At 35.1% G+C, this 24,469-nt stretch overlaps 1 protein-coding gene across 2 annotated transcripts in view; it reads right to left on the bottom strand.

Moving 5' to 3' along the window:
* Positions 1-24,107, bottom strand: part of DNAJC10 (DnaJ (Hsp40) homolog, subfamily C, member 10) — a 55,557-nt gene extending 31,450 nt beyond the window's left edge. The window contains exons 1-11 of one of the 2 annotated variants that reach the window (XM_012000057.1): positions 23,660-24,107; positions 23,075-23,131; positions 21,864-22,213; positions 20,001-20,163; positions 18,206-18,256; positions 10,976-11,058; positions 10,641-10,772; positions 9,388-9,481; positions 8,228-8,305; positions 6,733-6,776; positions 2,924-3,061 (exon numbers count right to left, since the gene is read on the bottom strand). In XM_012000057.1, the coding sequence (XP_011855447.1) occupies positions 2,924-3,061; positions 6,733-6,776; positions 8,228-8,305; positions 9,388-9,481; positions 10,641-10,772; positions 10,976-11,058; positions 18,206-18,256; positions 20,001-20,163; positions 21,864-22,067 (987 nt within the window). In that variant the 5' untranslated portion in view covers positions 22,068-22,213; positions 23,075-23,131; positions 23,660-24,107. The remainder of the gene's footprint in view (positions 1-2,923; positions 3,062-6,732; positions 6,777-8,227; positions 8,306-9,387; positions 9,482-10,640; positions 10,773-10,975; positions 11,059-18,205; positions 18,257-20,000; positions 20,164-21,863; positions 22,214-23,074; positions 23,132-23,659) is intronic. The other variant, XM_012000058.1, reaches the window with a different exon arrangement.
* Between the last annotated feature and the right edge of the window lie 362 nt (positions 24,108-24,469).

Here is a 24,469-nt window from a genome sequence, read left to right as displayed (position 1 = left end):
CACTTAGGAATTTTTAGAGTAAAATATAATGATACAGATCTTATCTTAAACTTGTTTTAGGCCTGAGTCTCTTATTTAAAACACAAATGAGTATAAAAGGCCCTTCTAACAAATCTCCTTTATTTCTGTCAATATTTTATCCTCAGCATACTTTTTTTTGTCATAGAACTCTCTCTCCCTGCTGGTCTGATTCTCTCAATGAAGCAGCTGTTATTATAAAGAATGCAACAATGGTTACATCAAGAAAATGTATATGAAAGGTGACAAAACAGAGTTTAATATATGTCTTTAATTATGAACCATCTATGTTTAACAGTTTAAGTATTCCTTAAACTCATTAAAAACTTGTACGAACAATCATGGAATCCACAGCTTAATCATGCTAGGCATGAGAACAAACATATGGCTAAAAACAATAGGTACAACATAAGAATAAAAATTCAGGTTTTTTTCTAAGATTCTTTCCTTAAAACTTAAAAAAAAAAATCTATAGCATAAACATTCTTAGAGGTCTATATGAAATAGCTCTGCTACCAAAGAGCTTAAAATGCCAAAACAAATCTTTCACGCCTCAGTTCTATAGCTTATTCACTTTAGTCCTATTCACTATGAAGATTTTACTAAAATGCCTATTACATAGCCTATATAAACTTGCAGTGATTAATCTACTAGAACCTCATTATAAACCTGTTTCTGTTAGAGGAGAATTTGATAGTTATACCTATAAAGGACTGCTGTCTTATCTAGTCATATATATTTAGCTGGCATACTGTTTCATATTTCAAAACCTGAATGCTTTTGGAAGGGACAAGTAGTGTTTAATTCACCATTCCCTGTTATTACATTTCCAGAGTCATTCATTCCTGTTTCCTGTCTTTGACCTTGCAATTTTCTATCATGAAGCCCAGAGACTATAATACTGAAGGCAAGAGGCTCTATTGTTGGACAGGGTGTAGGCAATCCTTGTGGACTGATGGCACAGAATAAACTAGCACAACTTTTCTGGAGGGCAATCTGGCAATACCAATTGAGTTTAAAATGGCCACAGCACTCCCATTCTAAAAAGATAACTAAAAAAGTACACAAGGATAAATACACAAGATTGCTCATTACAACATTGCTTATAATCTTAAGAAAGTAGAAACACACACCAAGAAGGAACTGATTAAACTAAGTATGTCACATGTAGTCAATGACTTACCACCCAGGTATCATTAACTACTTCAAGGATAATGTATACATATTCATTCATAAAATGATAAAGTATGCATATAAAATGTATATTTTTAAATAAGAAAGTATTTTCCTGATACACTGAGTGAAAAAAACTAGATTACAAAATAGAATCTACTATATTATCCCATTTATGAAAAATTACATATCTGTATCCATCCATCCATTTTATGCATATAAACACATTTTAAAGATAGAGCCATAGATTTTCTTGATGAATTCGTTATAAGGTATGAGGAAAAGAGAAATCAAGAATAACTCCAGGGCATTTGGCCTGAGTAATAAAGGACAGAGTTTTCATCAAATAATATGGGAAAAATCTGGATGAAGCAGATTTATGGGGGGATATTGGGAATATGGTTATAGGCATTTAAATATGAGACACAGACTAATATCCCAAGGGAGATACTGAATGAGCAGTGATATATACGTATGTACATACATACATATAAATACAGAAGTGCACATGCACACATCCACACACATATATATAGGTGCATGTGTATAATATATCTGGAGTGGAAAACAGAGATTTCACTCTGTTTTCTAGAGAATTGCTGGCACAAAGTCATAATTGCATATATATGTCAGTAGAGATCTGGATGGGTATTTACCAAGATTTGATGGTGGCTGTCTATTAGTGATTTGGTTTTAGGGAATTTTGCATCTTCTTTATACAGCTTTGGGCCATATGTGAATTTCTGAAAAGAGTATATGTTATCTTTATCAACATCTAAAAAAAGCAGAATTAAAATACAGAGGGAAAACTAAAGGAGATTTGTCTTATCAGAGTCCTTATTTTCTTTTGGGATTACATAGTGACCCATCCAATATCCCACTATTTATCTCAGTTCCTTGACAACTAGATTGAGCCTCAGTTTCCTCATTCAAACTTAGGGAGGTATGCCACATTAGTAGATGTGAAAACTGAGTTTACACCAGAATCCCATGGGGTACTTTAGAAAAATACTTAGGCCCCAGCCAAAACTACCACTGATCTATATTTTTAACATTAGAAAATAAACAATTAGGCTAGGAGTGGTGACTCACGTCTGTAATCCCAGCTCTCTGGGAGGCCGAGGTGGGCAGATCACCTGAGGTCAGGAGTTCAAGACCAGCCTGCCCAACATGGTGAAACCCCGTCTCTACTAAAAGTACAAAAATTAGCCAGGTGTGGTGGTGGGTGCCTGTAATCCCAGCTACTCAGGAGGGTGAGGCAGAAGAATCACTTGAACCTGGGAGGCAGAGGTTGCACTGAGCTGAGATTGTGTCACCGCACTACAGAGTGGGTGACAAGAGTGAGACTCCGTCTCAAAAAAGAGAAAATAAACAATTAAATCAAAAACAATGAAAACTCATGGTATAAATGCTCTTTCATATAACCTAGGAATGTACTCCATACTTTTGGGGTTTAAAAATATAATGGTTTTAAATGTAAGGTAATTTTAAATGTAAAGATGTAATGACTTTAAATGAAATGTAATCTTCAGCTTAAAAATAATCCTTAAATTTTATAATCTGAAGCATGTATTAAAAAGAATCTCAGAAATTAAATATCTGTTCTAAATAAGGGTTCCACAAGATAATATAAATTGTTCATTTCTTTGCTCACTGCTTACAAAAATAATGTATTATTTTTGAGTGCATTTGTATATTATATGTAAAGGAATTAGTTTAAAGTGATTCATACCAAAATGCTGTTTTTCTCTCTGTTATTTAAAGTGGCTCCAGGAGGAAAATAAGCAGTAGTACTTGTTGTAATATCTAAGCTTTTACAAAGGTTATCCTGGGTGGCACAGTCCATCCATCCTACATTAACAAGACCATCCTAAAATGGAAAAGAAACAGAAAACAAACCATGTTGTAAATAGGAGGCAAAAAGTTAAAGGGATTTAGAGCTTTACTTAGCTAAAAACACAATTTTTCTACCACAAAATTAAAACTTGATGCCTTAGTTCTACAGCAAAGTTAAGTAGATTTCTAATATTATTAGAAATATTGGAAAGTAGACAATATTTCCAATATTATAAATTACTTAATAAATTTAGAAATATTAAGTGCAAAAAATGGTACTTAGTAACTTGAGAAATATTTTTTCCCTAATAGTAGAAATCTACTTTTTATAATTCTTTCTACGAATCCACAAAAAACTACATTTACAATTTTTATAGAAAGTGAGCTGTCCAATAGTCTTTCAGGTTAAAGAAAATAAACCAAACTACTGTTTAAGATTTTTCATTATGGCTATCCTTTTAATAATTATACAGTTTATGAGACATTCTCTGTATGTGTCTATAATGTGCATTTAAATTAGTATCTTCCCAGTTTTCATCTACAGCGGCTAAGCTAATCCTTTAGTGAGCTCCAAAATCCTGTATGAAAAGTACATTTCTCAGAACCTTAAGTTACTGAAAAAATTTTTTGGACTGGGCAAGTTAGTAAACAAATAGAGTTCTAACATACATTCAACTGGGATCTTGGAAAGATAAGGGAGAATAAGACAGAAACAAGTGAAATAACAGCTGACAGGTTTCCACAACTGATGAAAGATATTAACACAGCTATAGTGATAAAGAAGTCCAGTTAATCTCAATCAGTATAAATAAGAAACTCAGACCTATGTACATCATAATGAAACTTCAGAAAAATCACAAACAATTAAAAGCTAAGAAAGAATAGATCTTGATGTAGGTGGTATTACATGGGAGCATATATATGTAAAAATTAAGTTATACACTTAAGATGTATTCACTTAACTGCATTTAAGATAGAACTTAGAAAAAGTATTTGATTAAAATATGTAACAGCAAAGTTTCAGCGGCAGTAAAATAATTTGTTTAGTACTCTTGCGTTAGGTAACAAATGAGTAAGTCAGGATACATGTACAAAATTTCTAGGGTACCCATTAAATGAACAATAAAAGAATGGGTAACTAAAGATCTAGTAGAGATGGGAAATGAAATTTTAAAAATCACTTGATTAATCCAAAAGAAGCAAAAAGGAAAAAGGACTAGAAAACAGGTAGGACAGATATAAAACTAACAAGATGGTAAGTATAAAGCCAACTATGTCAGGAATAATATTAAATATAAATGGACTAAAATAAAGAATGGCAACTAGATAAATAAAAAACCTAATTACATGCTGATTGCAGGCTAATAAATATAAGGATACAGTAAGGCTGACAGTAAAAAATGGAAAAATGCCAACATTAAACAAAAGAAAGCTGGTGTAGCTATATTAGTATCAGTCAAGGTAGACTTGGAGGCAAAAGGCATGAAAGGAGATAAAGAGGGTTATTTCATCAGGTTAGAGATTCAAATCACCAAGAAAACATACAATTCTAAATTAATATCTACATAATAACAAAGCATCAAAATGAATAAAAATTGACGGAAAACAAAGGAAATAGAAATATCCACAAAGTAGTAGAGGATATTAAGACACTTCTCTGTTATTGATAGAATAGGCAGACAATAAAATTATTAAGATCTAGAGGATTTGATCAACATAGCTAACAAATTGGACCCAACTGATTTTATAGAAATGTGCACCTGTGAATTACAGGATTCATTTTCAAATGCACATGAAACATTTTATAAAAATTTACCACATATTGGGCCATGAAAAAAGGCCTAACCACTTAAAAAAACTGAATCCATGTTCATTATCCACGGTAGAATTAAGCTAGCCAAAAAATAACAACAGTACTTTTAAAAATACCCTTTATGATTGGGAACAAAAAATACAGAATCTGTGATTCAAAGAGAAATAAAAATGGAAGATTAAAATATATTTTGAACTGCTAATCAAAATACTACATATATCAAAATAGAAGATGTACCTAAAGTTGTACTAATTTACAATCTAAATTCATATATTAGAAAGGAAAGCCTGAAGATGAATGAACTAATCATTCAAGAACAGCAAATTAAATCATAAAAAAGTTGAGGGAAGGAAATACAGTACTTAAGTCAATGAAATAAAGAAACGTGCAGTAAAAAAAAACAAATCAATAAAGCTAAAACTTGAGACTTTGAAAAGACTTATAAAGCTTAAAAAACCTCTCCTTGGACAGAATAAGAATAAAAACAGATGACACACACAAAAAAAATATGATCAGAAAGTAAGAAAGAACATCACTATAGATACTACAGATATAAAAAAATAGGATATTATGTACAATTTTTATAGCAATACATTTAGACATTTGGTAGAAAGAATGAAGTCTTAGAAAAACAGAATTTACCAAATAGAGGAGGTAGAAAATCAATCAATCAATCAATCAATCAATCAATCAAGAGAGATCGGAGAAAAGTCTATAAAAACAGATTCAAAGACAACTCCAGGCCCAGATGGTTTCCTGATAAATTCTACCAAAAAAAATTCTTTTTGAGAAAGAAAGAACACCAGTTGTACAGAAACTGTTTCCAAAGAAGAGAAAAAAAGAGAATACTTTCCAACACATTTAAAGGCCAGCCTAACTTTGATGCTAAAAGCGCACAGACTTTACTGAAAAGGAAAAATACAGGCCGATCACTCCGATCACCAAATATTAAAAAAAACAAAGATACTAATGCTCAGTCCTCACCCTCAAATATTTTGATTTAATTGATCTGAGGGACCTGGTTTTGTTTTTTTATTATTTTTAAAATCTCCTCAGGTGATTCTAATGTGTAGTGTTGAAAAACTAAAGGCCTAGGTATACGGTGAAATAAGGAAAGGGAATGAAACAAAAGCATACTAAGGTAGTGATTTTATTATCAAATAAAACAGAATTTGTGTAAAGAAATTCATAATGCACAAAGAGAAATAAATAGCTGCCAAAGGATATAATGTTCATACTGCTGCGAACAATATGTCAAAATATGTAAAGGAAGAACTGACAGAAATGTAAGAGAGAAATCAATGATTGAAAGTAGAGATTTTAATACATCCCTTTTAGAAATTACAAATCATGCAGTCCAAAAATAAATAACATGATTAATAAATCTGATCTAATAAATACAATATTATACCTTAGAAGATATTATTATATTCAAGCTCACAAAGAATTTCCACAATTTTCACAACTGACAAAGTGTCAAGCCACAAAGCCACAAAGGGTATTTCAATGGTGTTAAAAAATTAACATCACTCAGACTACTTCCAAGCCGTTAACATGAGAGTGAAATAAATTTTAAAATGACTAAAAAAGAAAACAAAAAATAAAGTTTGGAAATGACAAAAACACTAACATGTAACTTTAGTTGAAGAGGAATTTATAAATTGCAGAATAATTAAAAAGTAAATGACACTTAGAATTAATACGTCAAAATTTATTGAATGTAGCTAATTATTCAGAAAAAAACACATAGCTATGAATACAGTCATCAGAAAATAAGATTACAAATAGGTGAATTAAATGTTCAAGAAACAAGGGAAGAAAACGTTTCAAATCAATTTCTAAACGTGTTTCTTTACATGGCGATATAATTTTACAAAATGATTGATGCTTACCAACATGCCACTAAGCCTGAGTCGTGTCTGTGAAGTCAAACAATCTGGGGACAAAAAAACCTTATGAGGCAGTTTTACCTTTATGAAGCCTAATGAAAATACTTGCATTTGCCTTTCCCCCAAATTACCATGTTCATTCGAAGGCAATTAATTGAGCTGGACTCTATGGAAATCCTTCTACTTACACACACACACACACACACACACACACATTCTCTCTCTCTCTCTCTCTCCCTCGCTCCCTCACTCTCTCTCTCTCACATTCTTTCATTCTCTCCCTTTAATTTCTAGGATTTCTAGCTACAGAGGAAAAGAGTAATTTTCTCTCTTTAGGATAATACTCTCAATCTCTCCTCCTATCAATAATCCCTTTTACCCAAGAGATCTCATAATTGGGGGAAAATAAAATGTAACAGATATTTGATAAAAGTATGTAAAGGATCCTCAAAATACAATAAAATCTTTAAATAGTGCCTTCACTATTTTTATGAAAGTTCTGTAAATATGAACACTAGAATACAATGAGAGAAGATTTAGAAGAAAGAGAGCTATAGCATCACAGAGCCTACAAAGACAGGGAAAAGCAATTTACCTGAGGTGAGAAGTAAAAGAATCTCAGGGAGTGTAAGAAGTTTTGTTCTTGATGAACAGAAATTTGGGCAATAGGCCAAAATGAGACAAAATCCCTTGGTGATTAGTTAAGTTTAAGGCTGATGTTCTGCTGCAAGGCAGTGTCCTCCTAGCATAGGACTTACAGGATGGGGTAATGGGTTGATTTTAGTTAAAAGGCAGTATTCTTTTCGATATAGTAGCATGAAGGCTGAGAGATGAAATGTGGGGAAAAGACTCGTGTTGGGATTAAATACATGCAAATACATTGAGTTACAATATTTTGTTATCTTGGACCAATTTTTAACCAACCACACTGTTTGAACACAGTTACAGTTTGTGGCTTGCTATGCAGAGTACTGAATTTTCAACATAATTTATTCAAGGAAAGGTTCCTAGAAGAAGCTGTCATCTTCAAATACATAATTGTATGAGGCAAATCTATGTATGTTTAAGAGATATATATATAAGCATGAAGCAAAGTCCGTATTTCCAAAAAATTATTATTTTGGGATGGGTTAGAGCTGTAAACAACTAGTTATTTTTGCAAATTGTCAAATAACATCTGTGGCTACCTGAAGGTACAATTTATCATGAGTCTATTTAAGCTGAAAAACTGGTCCACTGAACATAAGAACATTCAAAAATGAATTACATTAAAAAATTGAATGTAAAATTACATTAAAAAATACATTAAAAAATGAATAATAACCTCATGTGTAAAATAATGAAAAAGGCAAATATTCATTAAGAAAAACAATTGCAATCTTGGGCATACACTGTAGTTTCAAGTACTTAATAATTAATTAGAGTAGCATACTTAAAACTGTCACTGAAAATTTAAATGTCATGTTCTCTTCATTCCAGCAAAATTAAAAAATATTACCTCCTCCTTTTGAACAAAAAGTGATCAGCCAGCCAATACCAGCAGCAAAAGCAGTTTGTATGGAGTTAACAAAATTTCCTTAAAAAAAAAAAAAAAGCAAATTCTGATCACCTATTACTCCTTTACTAATGGAAACAGTCTTCTAAGTAATTTTTCCTTTCTAATCCCACCCTCTTTTAATCCACTCTGAGTTTTACCAGTTATCTTTCCAAAGATACTCTTGAGTATGACAAATTCCTTCAATGGCTCTCCAATTTTTCACCATATAAAACCTAAATTCATTATTTCATTAAGAAAAAAACTCAAATTGGCAAGTTAGGCCCCTGTAACTTGAGCTTTGTCTACCTATTCAGCCAGCTATATTGTATTTCTCCATAGCACTTCACCCAATTATTCATCTTTTTGTCGGATTCATGAAGTATTGCCAGTTCCCCAAATACACAGTGATCTCCTAAGGTTTCCTATTCATTTTCATGACAGATTAGAAATGACTTCTTTCAAGAAGTATTTTCTAACTCTCTTTTCCCCAACTGGGTTGTTTTACGTATGTTATGCTTCCTTAAGCTCTATAACAATAGTTACTATATTGCATTTTAATTGTTTACTAATGTTTTCCTCACTAATGAAGTCACTGATGGCAAGGATTATGTATTTTACTACTGCAGCCCTACTATTTAATAGTTTCTGACATGTAACTTTACTCAACGAATAAAATGAACATCTTGAGCCACGAATACTATTATTTCCTGGATAGCTTAATCTGTCTAAAGGCAGTTAATGAGTTAAAAGCCTAAGATTAGAAGCATTTTTAAACTTTAAACAGAATAGGTTTGAATTTACTGACTGAAAAGCATACTTAAAAAGGCAATAAAACACTTGTATCACAAAATATTTAGTTGCACTTTGAGAGAAGTCTTTTTACCCTAGCCCTATCTCATATCCATTTCCCATATCTCAATAGTTTCAGTTTCTGTACAAATCTAACTAGTTTGTTAAATTCAGCGGAGTTCAGAGTAAATGACACAATTCCCTTCTAAGAAACATGGAAAAGACACTTTAAAATTTCAATACTATGACCAAAATGTTAATATTGCCATTAAAAACAAAACACTAATTTCAAAATACCCTGAAAATCAAGCAAATTAAGAAAATAAAATTACCTGTCCAAAGTTCTGTCACTGTACTTCTAACATGCTGCATTGCAAAACTCACTAAACTCTCCTTTGATCTGTCTCCATGATATTTCACTGGGGCCTATTGGTTTTTGGAAGAAGAGAAACATCTTTTACTTTTTCTTTTAAAAACTCAGTAAAAATAATACCAAAGAGTTTGATTTTTATATTTTCTTGAATAATGCAGCAAAGTTCTACTTCTCAATAGCAGAATGTATTTCCAAATGATATCCTGATGATCTTGACAGTACAGATTCTATGGAAGATATTTTAATAATACCATTTATAATGGTTTCAGTTTCATCACTGGAAACTAAGGAAAAAGATATCAGAGCTTTACATTCAATGAGACAATACTTGTAAAATACTTTGTAAACTAGCAAATACAATATACATATTGTATAAATTATGTTCCTTAAGACAGAAACTGAAATTGGCAAACATTTAATTTTAAAATATAGCAAAGTCAATGGTGTTTGGCTGGGCACCGTGGCTCACGCCTTTAAACCCAGCACTCTGGGAGGCTGAGGTGGGCAGATCACCTGAGGTCAGGAGTTCAAGACCAGCCTGGCCAACGTCTCTACTAAAAATACAAAAATTAGCCAGGCGTAGGAGCGGGTGCCTGTAGTCCCAGCTACTCGGGAGGCTGAGGCAGAATTGCCTGAATCCAGGAGGCAGAGGCTGCAGTGAGCCGAGATCATGCCCTTGCACTCCAGCCTGGGCAACAGAGTGAGACTCCGTCTCAAAACAAAAACAAAAACACAAAGAAATGGTGTTTAAAAATATTCAGGCCAGGCGCGGTGGCTCATGCCTATAATCCCAGCACTTTGGAAGGCCGAGGCTGGCGGATCATGAAGTCAGGAGATAGAGACCGTCCTGGCTAACACAGTGAAACCCCACCTCTACTAAAAATACAAAAAATTAGCCGGGCGAGGTGGCGGGCGCCTGTAGTCCCAGCTACTTGGGAGGCTGAGGCAGAAGAATGGCATGAACATGGGAAGTGGAGCTTGTAGTGAGCCGAGATCGACCAGTGCACTCCAGCCTGGGTGACAGAGCGAGACTGTCTCAAAAAAAAAAAAAAAAAGTCATAATCCAAAATGTTTATCATCACAGAAGACCAGTGAGATGGCACCTAAAACAAGACTTAAAATGTTCTGCAAATTCCACATACTGTATTTTCTCTAGTATTTAACTTGTCATAATGTTTCACAAATTTAAAAAAGGCTAACTTTATCCCTTACCATTCCAGACCGAAAAATGAAGAGACTGGGATAGCTGTTGACTCCTTTCATTCGGCAAAGCATTCTATCATCACCACAGTTAACAGCTCCAATTCGAAGTAACCCATCCACTTCTTTAGCAAAGTCTCTCCACTATGAGAGAAAAAGAAAACATATTTTTCTGATGAGACCACTTTTTTTCCCTTGAACACACTCCAAGCTATACATTTTTAAACCAGACGTTTGAAAGTATTTGATAATTATTTTTGATAACTACTATTCATAGAAAAAAAATTCTAACACATAAATTGCAGATTAGAAATAAAACTAGTAATGGGAATGTGAAAAATACGTACTGTGGGAGCTAAATCATGGCAGTGTGAACAGCCTGGGGAGTAAAAGTTTACAAACCACAGTTCTCCAGAATTAACAGCAGCATCTAAAAATAAATAAAATGGAAACAACTTAGAATTATTTATTAAAGGTTCATGCATGTTTTAGTTAACTTTTTGTGGAGATCAGAATTTAAAAAAAAAGTCATAAAATTTTCATATTGTCCTTCTCATTTTCTGTGCAATTTTTTTTTCTATATCTTCTACATAAATGACATTCTTAAAAAATTAAAAAATTTTTTTTCCACGAGAAACATTTTCAAATCTCAAACCAATGGTAACTTTTTAAGAAAACTCTCCTATGCCCATACTTGAAAAAGCAGCAGCCTCAAACTGCAAGATAAATATGGCCATAAAGTTCTAAAAAGTGACAGCACAAGAAACAGCAGCCAAACCTCACAGAAGAGTATGTGTGCACTAGAGAAATAAAGAAGACAAATAGAGTGACTGAGATTTAAGCTCTTCTATTATATGCAGCATAGGTTAAGTAGGTTTAGTCAATTCTGACAGCTACTTTAAACTCTGAAAGAATAAGAGACTTACATAATATAGTAAGAGGATTGTGGGGATTAAATTTAATCTAAGCCCTAAATAAGACATTACCGAGGCCGGGTGCAGTGGCTCACGCCTGTAATCCTAGCACTTTGGGAGGCTGAGGCGGGCGGATCACACGGTCAGGAGATCGAGACCATCCTGGCTAACACAGTGAAACCCCGTCTCTACTAAAAATACAGAAAAATTAGCCGGGCGTGGTGGCGGGCGCCTGTGGTCCCAGCTACCTGGGAGGCTGAGGCAGGAGAATGGCCTGGGCCCAGGAGGCGGAGCTTGCAGTGAGCCGAGATCGCAGCCACTGCACTCCAGCCTGGGCAACAGAGCAAGACTCCGTCTCAAAAAAAAAAAAAAAAAAAAAAAAAAAAGACATTACCTTGGAAAATCATTTTGTTTGAAAAGGTTGAGGTTTTTTTTTTTAAACAATTCAAAACATTAATACATATTTGCTAAAATTACAGATTTGAACAACATATATCTAGCTAATAGTACATTTTACATTATTATCTGTAAAATGACCTGATGCAAGTTACAAATTTTACTCATTTAAAAAATTTAACATTGTAAAAATGTACTTTCACATTCAAGACAAAAAGGTGAGGATAATTTGCTTTGGGTTAAAGGATTGCCATATAATTTCATGTTAAAATTTGTTATTTTAAAATAAAAATTTCAGAAATTACAGTAAGACATTAAATCACACATGGTATTCTAAATATGTGCAACTAATTCAGGCTAATTAGAAATAGGTGCAGGACTCAGGGTTCACCTACATTTCAAGTATGAGACAGACCTGTGGGAAAACAGTTAATCTGTACATTACAGGCAAGGTGTATAATTCAGAACTATCAGCTGTTCTTTGGCAGTGTTTTCAAAGTCTGGCAAATGACCGTTCTATAGAGGTGGTGGAAAAAATTGCCATATTGGTTTAGACCACAAGCCAGCACAAATATAAGTAAAAATAGTAACAGAATTAATGCAAACTTTAATGAAAGAAGGGATTATCTTATCAGCTATAAACAAGTAATGAGGTATTTTTATATAAAAATAGAAAGCAATAATTACACAAGGTATTACTATTCATAAGTCTTAAATAAAAATATGCTGTAAAACAAATTTGAATGGTATTTGACGTAAAACCTTGCTAGTAGTGAAAATGTCTCCTACTCTGCTAACAGGCATACCTCAGATATTGCAGGTTTGTTTCCAAATCACAACATAGCTGGTATCGCTATAAAGGAGTCACACACATTTTCTGGTTTTCCAGTGCATAAAAAAATTATATTTACACTATACTATAATCTATTTTGTAAGAGCATTATGTCTAACAACAACAACAACAACAACAAAATGTACATACCTTAATTAAAAAATAGGCTGGGCACAGTGGCTCATGCTTGTCATCCTAGCATTTTGGGAGGCTGAGGCAGAAGGATCATTTGAGCCCAGGAGTTTTGAGACCAGCCTGGGCAACACAGCACGACCCTGTCTCTACAAAAACAGCTGGGCATGGTGGCACGTGCCTGCAGTCTCAGCTAGTCGGGAGACTGAGGTGGCAGGATCGCTTCAGCCCAGGCTTGGGTTCAAGGCTCTGGTGAGCTATTATCCTGCTGCTGAACTCTCCAGCTGGGATGATAAAGTGAGACCCTATCTCTTAAAAAAAAAAAAAAAACTCAAACCAAGGAACAAAAAATAACTTTATTGGTAAAAAAATGGTAACATTAACAGTCATTTGAGCCTTTCAGCAAGTCATGCATGTCATGATGTTGATGGGTGCTGACTGATCATGGTGGTGGTTAAGGTTGGGGTGGCTGTGGCAATTTCTTAAAATGAGACGACAAAGAAGTTTGCCACATTGACTGACGTTTCCTTTCCTGAAAGATTTTCTCTGAAGCATGCAATGCTGTTTGATAGCATTTGACCCACAGAACTTCTTTCAAAATTGGAGTCAAAATTGGCCTCAAACACTCTGTTGCTGCTTTATCAACCAAGTTTATGTAATATTCTAAATCCTTTGTTGTCATATCAACATTGTTTACAGGACCTTCACCAGGAGTAAGTTCCATCTCAGGAAACCACTTTCTCTGCTCATCCGTAAGAGGCAACTCCTCACCGCCCCACGTTTTATAATGAGATTGCAGTAATTCAGTCACATAATCAGGCTCCAGTTCTCTTGCTATTTCTATCACATCTGCAGTTACTTCCTCCACTGAAGCCTTGAACCCCTCAAAGTCATCCATGAAGGTTGGAATGACTTTCCTCCCAACGCCTGTAACACTGATACTTTGACCTCCTTCCATGAATCACAGATGTTCTTAATGACACTAGAATGGCAACTCCTTTCTAGAAGGTTTCCAATTTACTTTGCCTGGATCCATCAGAGGAATCACTATCTATGGCAGGTAGAGTCTTGTGAAATGTATTTCTTAGAGAGTATGACTTGAAAGTCGAAATTACTCCTTGATCTATGGGCTGCAGAATGGATACTGTGTTAACAGGCATGGAAAAAAACATTATGCTTTTTGTACATTTCCATCAGAGCTCTTGACAGGCGCACTGTCAATGAGCACTAATATTTTCAAAGAAATCTTTTTTTCTGTGTAGTATGTCTCAACAGAAAGCTTAAAATATTCATAAAATAATGTGCTGTCATCCAGGCTTTGTTGTTACATTTACAGAGCAGAGCTGATTTAGCCTAATTCTTAATGGTTTTTCGTAAAATGAGCACTGGTTTTAACTTAAGGTTACCAACTGCACTGGCCTCTAACAAGAGTCAGCCCATCCTTTGAAGCTTGGCATTGACTTCTCTCTAGCTATGAAAGTCCCAGATAGCATCTTCTTCCAATGGAAGGCTGTCTCATTTACACTTGAGAATTTGTTGTTTAGTATAGCCATCTTCATCAATGATCTTAGGTAGATCTTCTGGAAAACTTGCTGCAGCTTCTATGTCAGCACTTGCTGCTTCATCTTACATTTTGATGTTACGGAGATGGCTACTTTCTTTAAACCTCATGAACCAACCTCTTCTAGCTTCAAACTTTTTTTCTGCAGCTTCCTCATCTCTCTCAGCCTCTATAAAATTGGAAAGAATTAGGCCTCTCTTTGGTTAGGCTTTTGCTAAGGGGATGTTGTGGATGATCTCATCTACCCAGACCACTAAGACATTCTCCATGTTAGCAGTATGGCTGTTTTGTGTTCTTATCATTAGTGTGTTCACTGGAGTAGCACGTTTACTTTCTAGGTTGCATTTATAAATTTAACTAGCAAAAGAGGCCTTTTAGCCTATCTTGGGTTTTGATATGCCTCCCTCACTAAGCTTAATCATTTCTAGCTTCCGATTTAAAATGAGAGACATGCATCTCTTCCACTTGAACATTTAGAGGTCACTGTAGTTATTAATTGGCTTAATTTCAGTAATGTTTTATCCCAGGGAGTAGGGAGGCCCAAGAATAGGGAGAGAAAAGGGAGAAGGAAGAGGGAGCAGTCAGAATAGACACAAACATTAAGTCTGCCATCCTATGGGCACACTCCAAAATGATTACAATAGTAACATCAAAGATCACTGACTGCAGATCATCGTAACAGACAGAATAATAGTGAAAAAGTTTGGATACCAAAATGTAACACAGAGACATGAAGTGAGCACATGCTATTGGAAACATGTTGAGCTGACAGACTTGCTTGATATAGGGTTTTGCTAAAAACCTTCAATTTGTAAAAAAAAAAAGAAAGAAAAAGGCATTATCTGTGAAGTGCAATAAAGCAAAGTCTAATAAAATGAGGTACACTTGTATTTTGTCTTCATGGAGCACTTCTCATATTTGCCGAGGTCCCACTGATTGCTGAGTAATAAGAATAAAGTTAAAATATTTTTCATACTGTATCATCACAGCTCAACGGGATGTTGTGCATAACAGTGACCCAGAATAGAATTACTACATTTCAAAATGCAACGTTCCACTTCTAAACTATACAACTAGAGGTATTGTCTGTTAAAATACATAAAACTATAGTTAATAGCTTCTGTTAGGAAAGTAAAGTGTAATTACTTTGCCTGTAACGTACAGAGGAACTGTTTTCCCACAGGTCTATGTTATACTTGAAATGTAGGTGAACACTGAGTCCTGCACCTGTTTCTAATTAGTCTGAATTAATTACACATATTTAGAATACCATGTATGATTTAATGTGTTACAGTAATTTCTGAAATTTTTATTTTAAAATAACTAATAACTAATTTTAACATGGAATTATATGGAAATCCTTTAACCCAAAGCAAATTATCCTCGCCTTTTTATCTTGAATGTGAAAGCTCATTTTTACAATGTTAAATTTTTTAAGTGAGTAAAATTTGTAACTTGCATCAGGTCATTTTACAGATAAAATATAAAATGTACTATTGGCTAGATACTACATGTTGTTCAAATCTATAATTTCAGCAAATATTTATTAATGTTTTGAATTGTTAAAAAAAAACTCAATCTTTTCAAACAAAATGATTTTCCAAGGTAATGTCTTACTTAGGCCTTAGATTAAATTTAATCCCCACAATCCTTACTATATTATGTAGGTCTCTTATTTTATTCTTTCAGAGTTTAAAGTAGCTGTCAGAATTGACTTAACCTACTTAACCTATGCTAAATATAATAGAAGAGCTTAGAAGGCATTTGCTTGTTGACTTTCTAGAGAGTCAGAAATGATACCATCTGCTTAGCAGAAAAATGCCTGGGAAAGCTTCACTAGAGGGTCCTTCTCTATCACAACAATGCTCCTGCTCATTCCTCTCATCAAGCAAGGTTAATTATTTATGAATTATCTCTGAAGTTTTGTGGCTGCAATTTATCTTGAACTACCATTTAGAGTTCTATATGAACTACTAGCAGTTCTTAAGCTTTTTTGCATAGTGACACATCTGAAAAAGCATGAACCCATATACAATATAACTATCAGTGAAGTCTCATTCTAGGTAGACTCATGGATTAGTAAGTTTGCAAGTTTTGTTCAGTTCCTCTACCTGTAATTCCAGTGTTTTCTAACTCACTGGTTCACAAACCACTTACTGATGTGATGTATTGGGAGATGAGAGACAATAAAAACCACACAGGAACAGGTATAGGTTTATATAACTCATACAACAGATATGATTCTACCAGCCTGTGACATGAGCATTAATTCTATTAACAATCCAAATGAATCAAATTGTCTTATTTTATTTGCAGAATATAGGAAAGATATATTTTTCTATTCACTTAGAACATGTTCAAGTGTTTGTGTAGACGGCTTTTGACAAAGTAACACATTGAACAGCTATTTTGTATGTGGAGCTTACCAGCATGATGTAGAAATTAAGATTAAAATGCCACCCTTGGCCAGGCGTGGTGTCTCATGCCTGTAATCCTGGCACTTTGGGAGGCCAAGATGGGTGGATTGGTTGAGGTCAGGAGTTCGAGACCAGCCTGGCCAACATGGTGAAACCATGTCTCTACTAAAAATACAAAAATTAGGTGGGCATGGTAGCAGGCACCTGTAATCCCAGCTACTCGGGAGGCTGAGGCAGGAGAATCGCTTGAACCCGGGGGGCAGAGTTTGCAGTGAGCCAAGTTTGTGCCACTGCGCTCTGGTCTGGGCGACAAAGCAAGACTCCATCTCAAAAAAACAAACAAACAAACAAAAATAACAAAAAAAGCCACCCTTGCTTAGAAGGAACAAACTGTATATAATCAAGTAGCTGTAATAAATTTTTAACGATAATAATATATGAAAAACATTATATAGATTTATATGTATTTTTTGTGACTGGTAGGCTACTTTAGTTTTCTTTTTTTTTGTGGTGCCATCATGGCTCACGGCAACCTCCAACTCCCAGATTCACGCGATTCTTGTGCCTCAGCCTCCTGAGTAGCTGGGATTATAGGTGGGTGCCACCACGCCCAGCTAATTTTTGTATTTTTAGTAGAGATGGGTTTTCCCCATGTTGGGCAGGCTGGTTTCTAACTCCTGATCGCAAGTGATCCGCCCGCCTTGGCCTCCCAAGGTGCTGGGATTACAGGTGTAAGCCACTGCGCCCGTCCGTATTTTAGTTTTCCAAATTAAATGCAATTGTGATAGAGTAATATAAAATTGAAATTTGAAGTATAATTTATTGCTTTGAAGTATAAAAAATAAACCTATTATTACTGTACAAAGAGATGAAAGTATAAGAATCTATTCTGGTATACAATTTTCTTAAATGCAATGGAAAATGCAGAACTGTATTTTTATGGGCATTTCACACAAGTTGCCAATCAAATTAAATCTACTTCCAAAATAACTATACCTTTATCAAAAACTCTAAAATCAAAAAGCTCTAAGAAATTTTGCTGTAAGTTTGTAGCAAGCTCATTTGGCATCCAAACCTGATCTGAACTGATTTTTAAATTTCTTTTATTTAGTATATACTTACACATTTTACTACAGAAATATTAATGTTTTTATTATGGTACACTTCCCCACATTCTGCTAGAAATATTTAGTATACAGTATATTACATTATTACTGTTCGAAAATCCAAAAGATTTCTAAATTTCAAACATATATATCCCCAAGAGTTTCAGATGAGATCGAACTTGTATTAAGTTTCATAAAACCTTAAGCCCACAAACTTACCAAATTCTCTTCTTTCCAATGTTATGATTTCAGGATCATCATCATAAATACCTAATTTTAAAAGTATATAAAAATTATAAAATCAAAACTTCACTATATAAATTGCCACATACAAATAGATTACTCATTTTAATCATCAAAAAAAATCAAACTACTATATTAAATCTCAAACTTAGAGAATATGCAACAACCTAAGTGGAAAAAAAGTAAATAATACTATCAATATATTTAGGGTGATCTAAAGATACTAGAATTTTGATACAGACTCTCATAGGTGTGTGTGTGGTAGTTCCTAATATTCACATAATTTCATCTCCATAGAAAATTTATATTATGGTTTTAAAAATAATTAGATTCAGGGAGGTGCAAAAATATAGACTCTTGTGTACTTTTTACTCACCTTCCTTTAATGGTGACATGTTAATTAGCTACAGTATAATATCAAAAACCAGGAAATTGAGAGTGGTATACTGTTAACTAGACTACAGACCTCATTCAATTTTCAGATTATATGGTTTCTAATACATGGTATCATGTTAGAATATCTTCTGCTAAAAAGTTTGGAATATTTGCAGAGGCAGACACAAATATTTAGTAAATATAACTTTTTTAGGCTTTGTGGGATGTATGGCTTCTGTCACAACTTCTCAACTCTGCTCTCAAAGTGTGAAAGAAGTCATATATATTATGTAAACAAATGAATGTAATTGCATTCCAATAAAACTTTATTTATAAAAGCAAATGGCAAGCCAGATTTGGCCTATGAAACGTAGTCTGCTAACTCTTGATATAGACTATCAAGGTGTAGAGAATATACTTGAAAATACTATTTTGAAAAGAAAATTTATATTTACTAAAAGCAAATCCTCCAGATATAAATTTAAAATACTGTGTGTTTACATTCTTTCTTCCTTGGTTCCTTTACTTTGTTTCCTCCTTCCACCTTATTTTTTCCTTCATGTTTAAGAAAAAGAACACCTTTCGTCCTTCTCATATGCAACCTTTATTGATAATGTTTCAAGGTATTGACCTTAATGTCAACCGAAGGCCAAAGCACCTTAAAACATCAATAAGGGTTCCATATGAGAAGGATGGCATTTCTATTGAAGAGATCATTATTAAACTTAAAGTTTAGCCTTTCTTGGAAAATATGATACTCTAAAATATATTGAAAGAAATATTATTTAATACTAAAAAATACTGAAAGAAATATTTAACTTCCCCTAATGCAAATATATAGTCATACATCACTTACTAACGGGGACATATTCTGAGAAATATGTGGTTAGGGAATTTTGTTGTTGCAAAAACATCACACAGTGTACTTACACAAACCTAGATAGCATATCTTACTACACACCTAGGCTACAAACCTGTACAGCATGTTACTGCTGAATACTGTAGGCAACTGTAACACAATGGTAAGTATCTTTGTATTTAAACATAGAAAAGGTACAGTAAAAATATGGTATTATAATTTCATGGGACCAATTTCCTACATACAGTCCATTGCTAAGTGAAATGTCATTATGCAGTCCATGAATGCATATTTTTTATTAAATAACAATCCTTATTTTAAAAGTATTTAACAAGAATTGACCAATACAACTTCGTATCTGTACAGATCATCTCTGTATACCCACTGACTTTCCTTTTAAATTTCACTCCCACAGCAAATTAAAAGGAGCTAATCAAAGTGACACATATTAAATATATAACCTAAGTGGTGAAACAGAATTCACTTTTCTTTTACTCAGATAAAAAACATTTCATAAGTAATATCGTATCACCTTACCAAAATCATAACGATAATAGTTCCAGCTTTCATACTGGCCACCTTGATTATCCTCAAGTCCCTTTTCTCCATACTTGTCATACTTTTTCCGTAGATCTTCATCTTTGAGTACTTCATATGCTCTATTTATTTTTAAAAAATCACCATGTGCATTTGGGTTATTCTGTTAAAAAATATTAGATATAATACAATTATTTCAGATACACAATCCAAGTTTCCTTCAAAAAATATATGCAAGTTTAATTAATCTAGTGACTTCTGGGAGACCACATACCAACATGAGGAGGGGTAATACAACATGACATGAGTTACCATGGGTTGAAATGAAGTATTTTTTGAGAAACTATAATCTTCAATAAAAAAAAAAGTAAGAAAAGTAATGAAATAATAATTGACTCTTCAAAAGGCTGACAGATGTTATCAGACCATGTAAGTTATTTTTCCTAAAAAATGCAGCTGAGTGAAACTAATAAGCCTGTTGAAACTCTTAATTTCATATTTATTACTCCTATAACAATTATAAATCAATACATTTATAGGTTATTTTTCTATTTAAGGCAAAATCAACCTATTAAAAAAGGATGTGCCCCAATCCATCAAATAATTACATAAAAGTCAATATCAGAAAACAGCCCAAAACTGATTCCAGTACTTTGGGAGGCCGAGGAGGGTGGATCATTTGAGGTCAGGAGATCGAGACCAGCCTGGCCAACATGGTGAGATCCCCGTTTCTACTAAAAACACAAAAACTAGCTGGACAGTAGTGACGCACGACTGTAATCCCAGCTACCTGGGAGGGTGAAGCAGGGGAATCGCTTAAACCTGGGAGGCAGAAGTTGCAGTAAGCCGAGATGGCCTCAGACTGTACTCCAGTCTGGCCAAGAGAGTGAGAACCTGTCTCAAAAAAAAAAAAAAAAAGAAAACAATCCAAAATTGGATTGGAAATGTTTCTTCCTTGTTACTGTGTTTCATAAAATTTGTCTCTGAAGGATGCTTTCATTTAAATAATACTTGGATGATAGAAGGTCTACTATCTTTTATATGGAAACTTAAAATCATTATTTGACATTTTAAAGAAATTTTAAAAAAAATCTTAAATGTGGATCTCAGGAAAAGATAATCAACTAAAGAAGAGTTTTAAAGAAATATTGTTTCTCTTGCTCAGCTTTATGCAATGAAATAAAATAATCCTATTTTAAAACTTCTACCTAGAAAAGAGAAAATTATAACTATATCTTCTCCTTGTTCATGATGGACGCTAAATCTCATTAAGACATAACCAACTAATTACAAAAACACCATAAAAATTCAAATGAATTTAGTTTTGAAAGATTTACGTTATTGGTACATAAATATTTATGACTGGCATATTCAGCTGCTCTCAAATATTAATTTATAAAACTTTCTAACTGGTTTGTGGACTTGTGCATGGAAGAAAATAGTCAAAGTTAAAACATGCTATTATTAGCTATTACTTCTATTTTTAGCAAGTCATACCCTCTTGAGTTTAAAAAAAATATTTTTTGCAACTGTTCTAAAATACTTGATCTTAACCTACTTTAATAGGAAAACTACTTCAACTACTTCATGGATATTATCGTTTGTTTTGGGGTTAATGTTTTCAACAGAATTGTTGGAAATTCGTCCACAAATTAAGAGGGAACTGAATTTTTGGTACTGACATTCCTAAATAATCCAAAATAATCCATAACATTTCGGTGCTTTTGTTTCTAGCATACAAGTTGAATTATAATTTTGACATGTGATTATTCTTAAGTATTTGATCACTTAAAGCGATTTAAATAAATATCAAAGTGTACCAAAAATAAAATCAAATATTTTTAAAAACAAACGTTTACCTACCGGGTTTTTATCAGGATGTAACTTCAATGCCAATTTCTTGAAAGCTTGTCTTATTTCTCTGCTACTTGCAGTTTTGGATACTCCAAGTAAACTGTAAAAATCCTGATCGGTGCCCACTAAAATGGCCATATACACTATCAGAAAACAGAGAATGATCCTTTTCAAGTCTCTGATATAGTCATCTTTATTTAACCAGACTCCCATTCTCTTTCTTATGCAAGTTCTGATTTAAGTGAACATTAGGATTCACTGCTGGTTCCAGTTGATGTAATATGCAAATTTGAGAACTTCTGTCCACATTACTTCAAGGGTGAATCAAGCATCACAAATCTGTCCCCAAAAACATTAATCTAAGAAAGAAAAGCAGGCAGTTAAAATACATTTTGAACTAAACAATAACAGCACAATTTATTTATCAAAGAACATGGTCAGCAATACAATCTCCATTAAATGGCAAATCAGTGTGAATGCCCCACATTCTTTCTACATTCATGTAGTTAGATTTGTGAAATCACTTAAGATAGCAGATAAAAGGTCATGAGTGGTAGTAACTAGCTAGAACACACACACTCAGCAATTTATACATGGAGAAAAGACCTCTGACGAGCACCAGAACACAAAGGTGGCAATAAGCTACATGTCCTTCCTCTTTCTACTCAGTTTTAGCTTTGCCTTTAATAGTTCTTCCTTTTAGCTACTTCTTTACCCCCTAAAGCTGTCTAATTTTCATTTTCAGCAGAATTCACTTGTAGGAAATGTCCTTGTGAGGGACTAGAAGGAAATACAGGGTTCTTTACTTTTCATATAACCCTACCAGAAATGGCAGTGAAGTACATTGTTATAATAGACAATCTACACAGCAGTCGATCTTTTTCCCGGAGTTTTCTCAGAAGGTGCTTATACTGAATTTAAGCAGAGGCCATTTTCTAAAAAGAGTAGAAAAATAATTGTAAGTTACCAGTGTAATTTTGTTGCAAAGTTCATGTTTGGTGTAAGTAAAAACAAAAAACAAAAAGAGAAGGGAATAGGTTAGACATACTCTCTGCAGGCAAACGATGGCAAAAACCATCATTACTTCTTCATATCACATTTCAACCACTATATTTTAGTTCCAAAGATCTCCTAATGCTTTGAAAAATCTAACTCTCCTTGCACTTCATTTCTGTTTTTCATCTAATCCTAAATGTCTATTTTTAAATTCTTCTCTTTACCTGTGAGTGATCTTCAGTTCATTTCTAATACTTCCTTTTCATTCCACAAAAATATACCTTTGAAAAATATAATGATGTAGAGATTAACAAGTATCCAAACAAGAAAACAACCATCAGAAAAAGAGAGGTCATAGTCTCAATCAACCCTTTGGGATAAGATGTTTCTCGCCCAGGAGTTGTTCTTAGCGTCGGGGTGACCGAACTGCCCGTGGCCCGAGCTACTGGGCAGGTGGAAGCGCCAGGTAAATGCAAGGCTAAAGCTTTCGCGCTGCCATCACTGCGGAGTGGGACAGGGGAGACGGGAAAAGATGGAGACACGAGGGAACAGGGCTGTCAGGAGTCGCTGGTGTCTGAAGTCTCAGGTCGGACTCAGGCAGAAAGTGTAAGTGAGAGGGAACCACTGAGCAGAGGAAGGGTGGTGTGGATAACAGTGAGGAGGAAGGTGGGGAGCGAGAACACAATACCCAGGTCATAGGAGCGCAGAGGAAGGGGGGTTCAGGCGCTCAGCCATTCCGCCCCTCCCTGACCGGAGGGCCCCGGCCACCACCGGCTCCAGCAAAGCCCTGGACCCGGGCCCATGCCCACCTTGCCATCGCGGGGTCGCTTCCTGCAGCTACTTCCCCATCCTCAAACCCTGGCGGCGGACCCCGCCTGGCCGAGCCCAAGCACCGCGTGCGGGAGAGAAGCACACGCACTCTCCGACGGCCCAGCCGCGGCGCACGGGACGGGGAAGGTCCAGCCACACCGGCCACTACTGGCGCGCGGCCGGCACCGGTCAGCTCCTCACGCGCCGGTGTCCAAGGCGAGTCGGGGCGGGGCCTGGCGCGGGGCATTGTGGGAAAGGCGTGGAGGACGCTGCCTGGGAGACCCGCTGCGGGCCTAGCCGGCGCGGCGGCGGCGGCGGTGGGGTGGAGAGGGCGGTGTAAGTTTAGGTTGACGTGGCCGTGTGCGCGGGATCCGGCTCCGGCTCCGGCTCCAACCCGGAGCTGAGGGAAGTGCCCTGGTCAAGCCGCCCGCGCTCTCTCACCAATGCGGCTGGCGCCTGCCTCGGGCGGGGACGGTGGATGGCGAATCCCGCCTCTTCCTGCTTCCGTTGCCAGGGTGACGGGGAAACCCGGAGGGCGGGTTTTGGGGTTGACTTCCCTGAGACTCTTTTAAAGGGAAAACGGAGCTTTGGAGGATTTGTTTGGGTGATGGGTGAGTGAGGCCGAAAGGCGAAATTTGGCGGAGAAAGAAGAACTTGCTTGAAGCGACACTGATTGCAGTATCAGGCTAGCGGACTGAAGAAGCAGTAGGAAACTTGAAGGAAATTAAAACATTTACAATTTTGTGTAAGCGTGTGTATCAACAAGCATTTAAGACTTCTACAATATTTTCTGGTTTCTGAGTCATACA

This window comes from Mandrillus leucophaeus, unplaced genomic scaffold, assembly GCF_000951045.1.
Source record: "Mandrillus leucophaeus isolate KB7577 unplaced genomic scaffold, Mleu.le_1.0 Scaffold614, whole genome shotgun sequence".
Classification (NCBI taxonomy): domain Eukaryota; kingdom Metazoa; phylum Chordata; class Mammalia; order Primates; family Cercopithecidae; genus Mandrillus; species Mandrillus leucophaeus.
The sequence above is the reverse complement of the archived record's forward strand: the minus strand, read 5'-3'. Positions and strand labels throughout refer to the sequence as shown.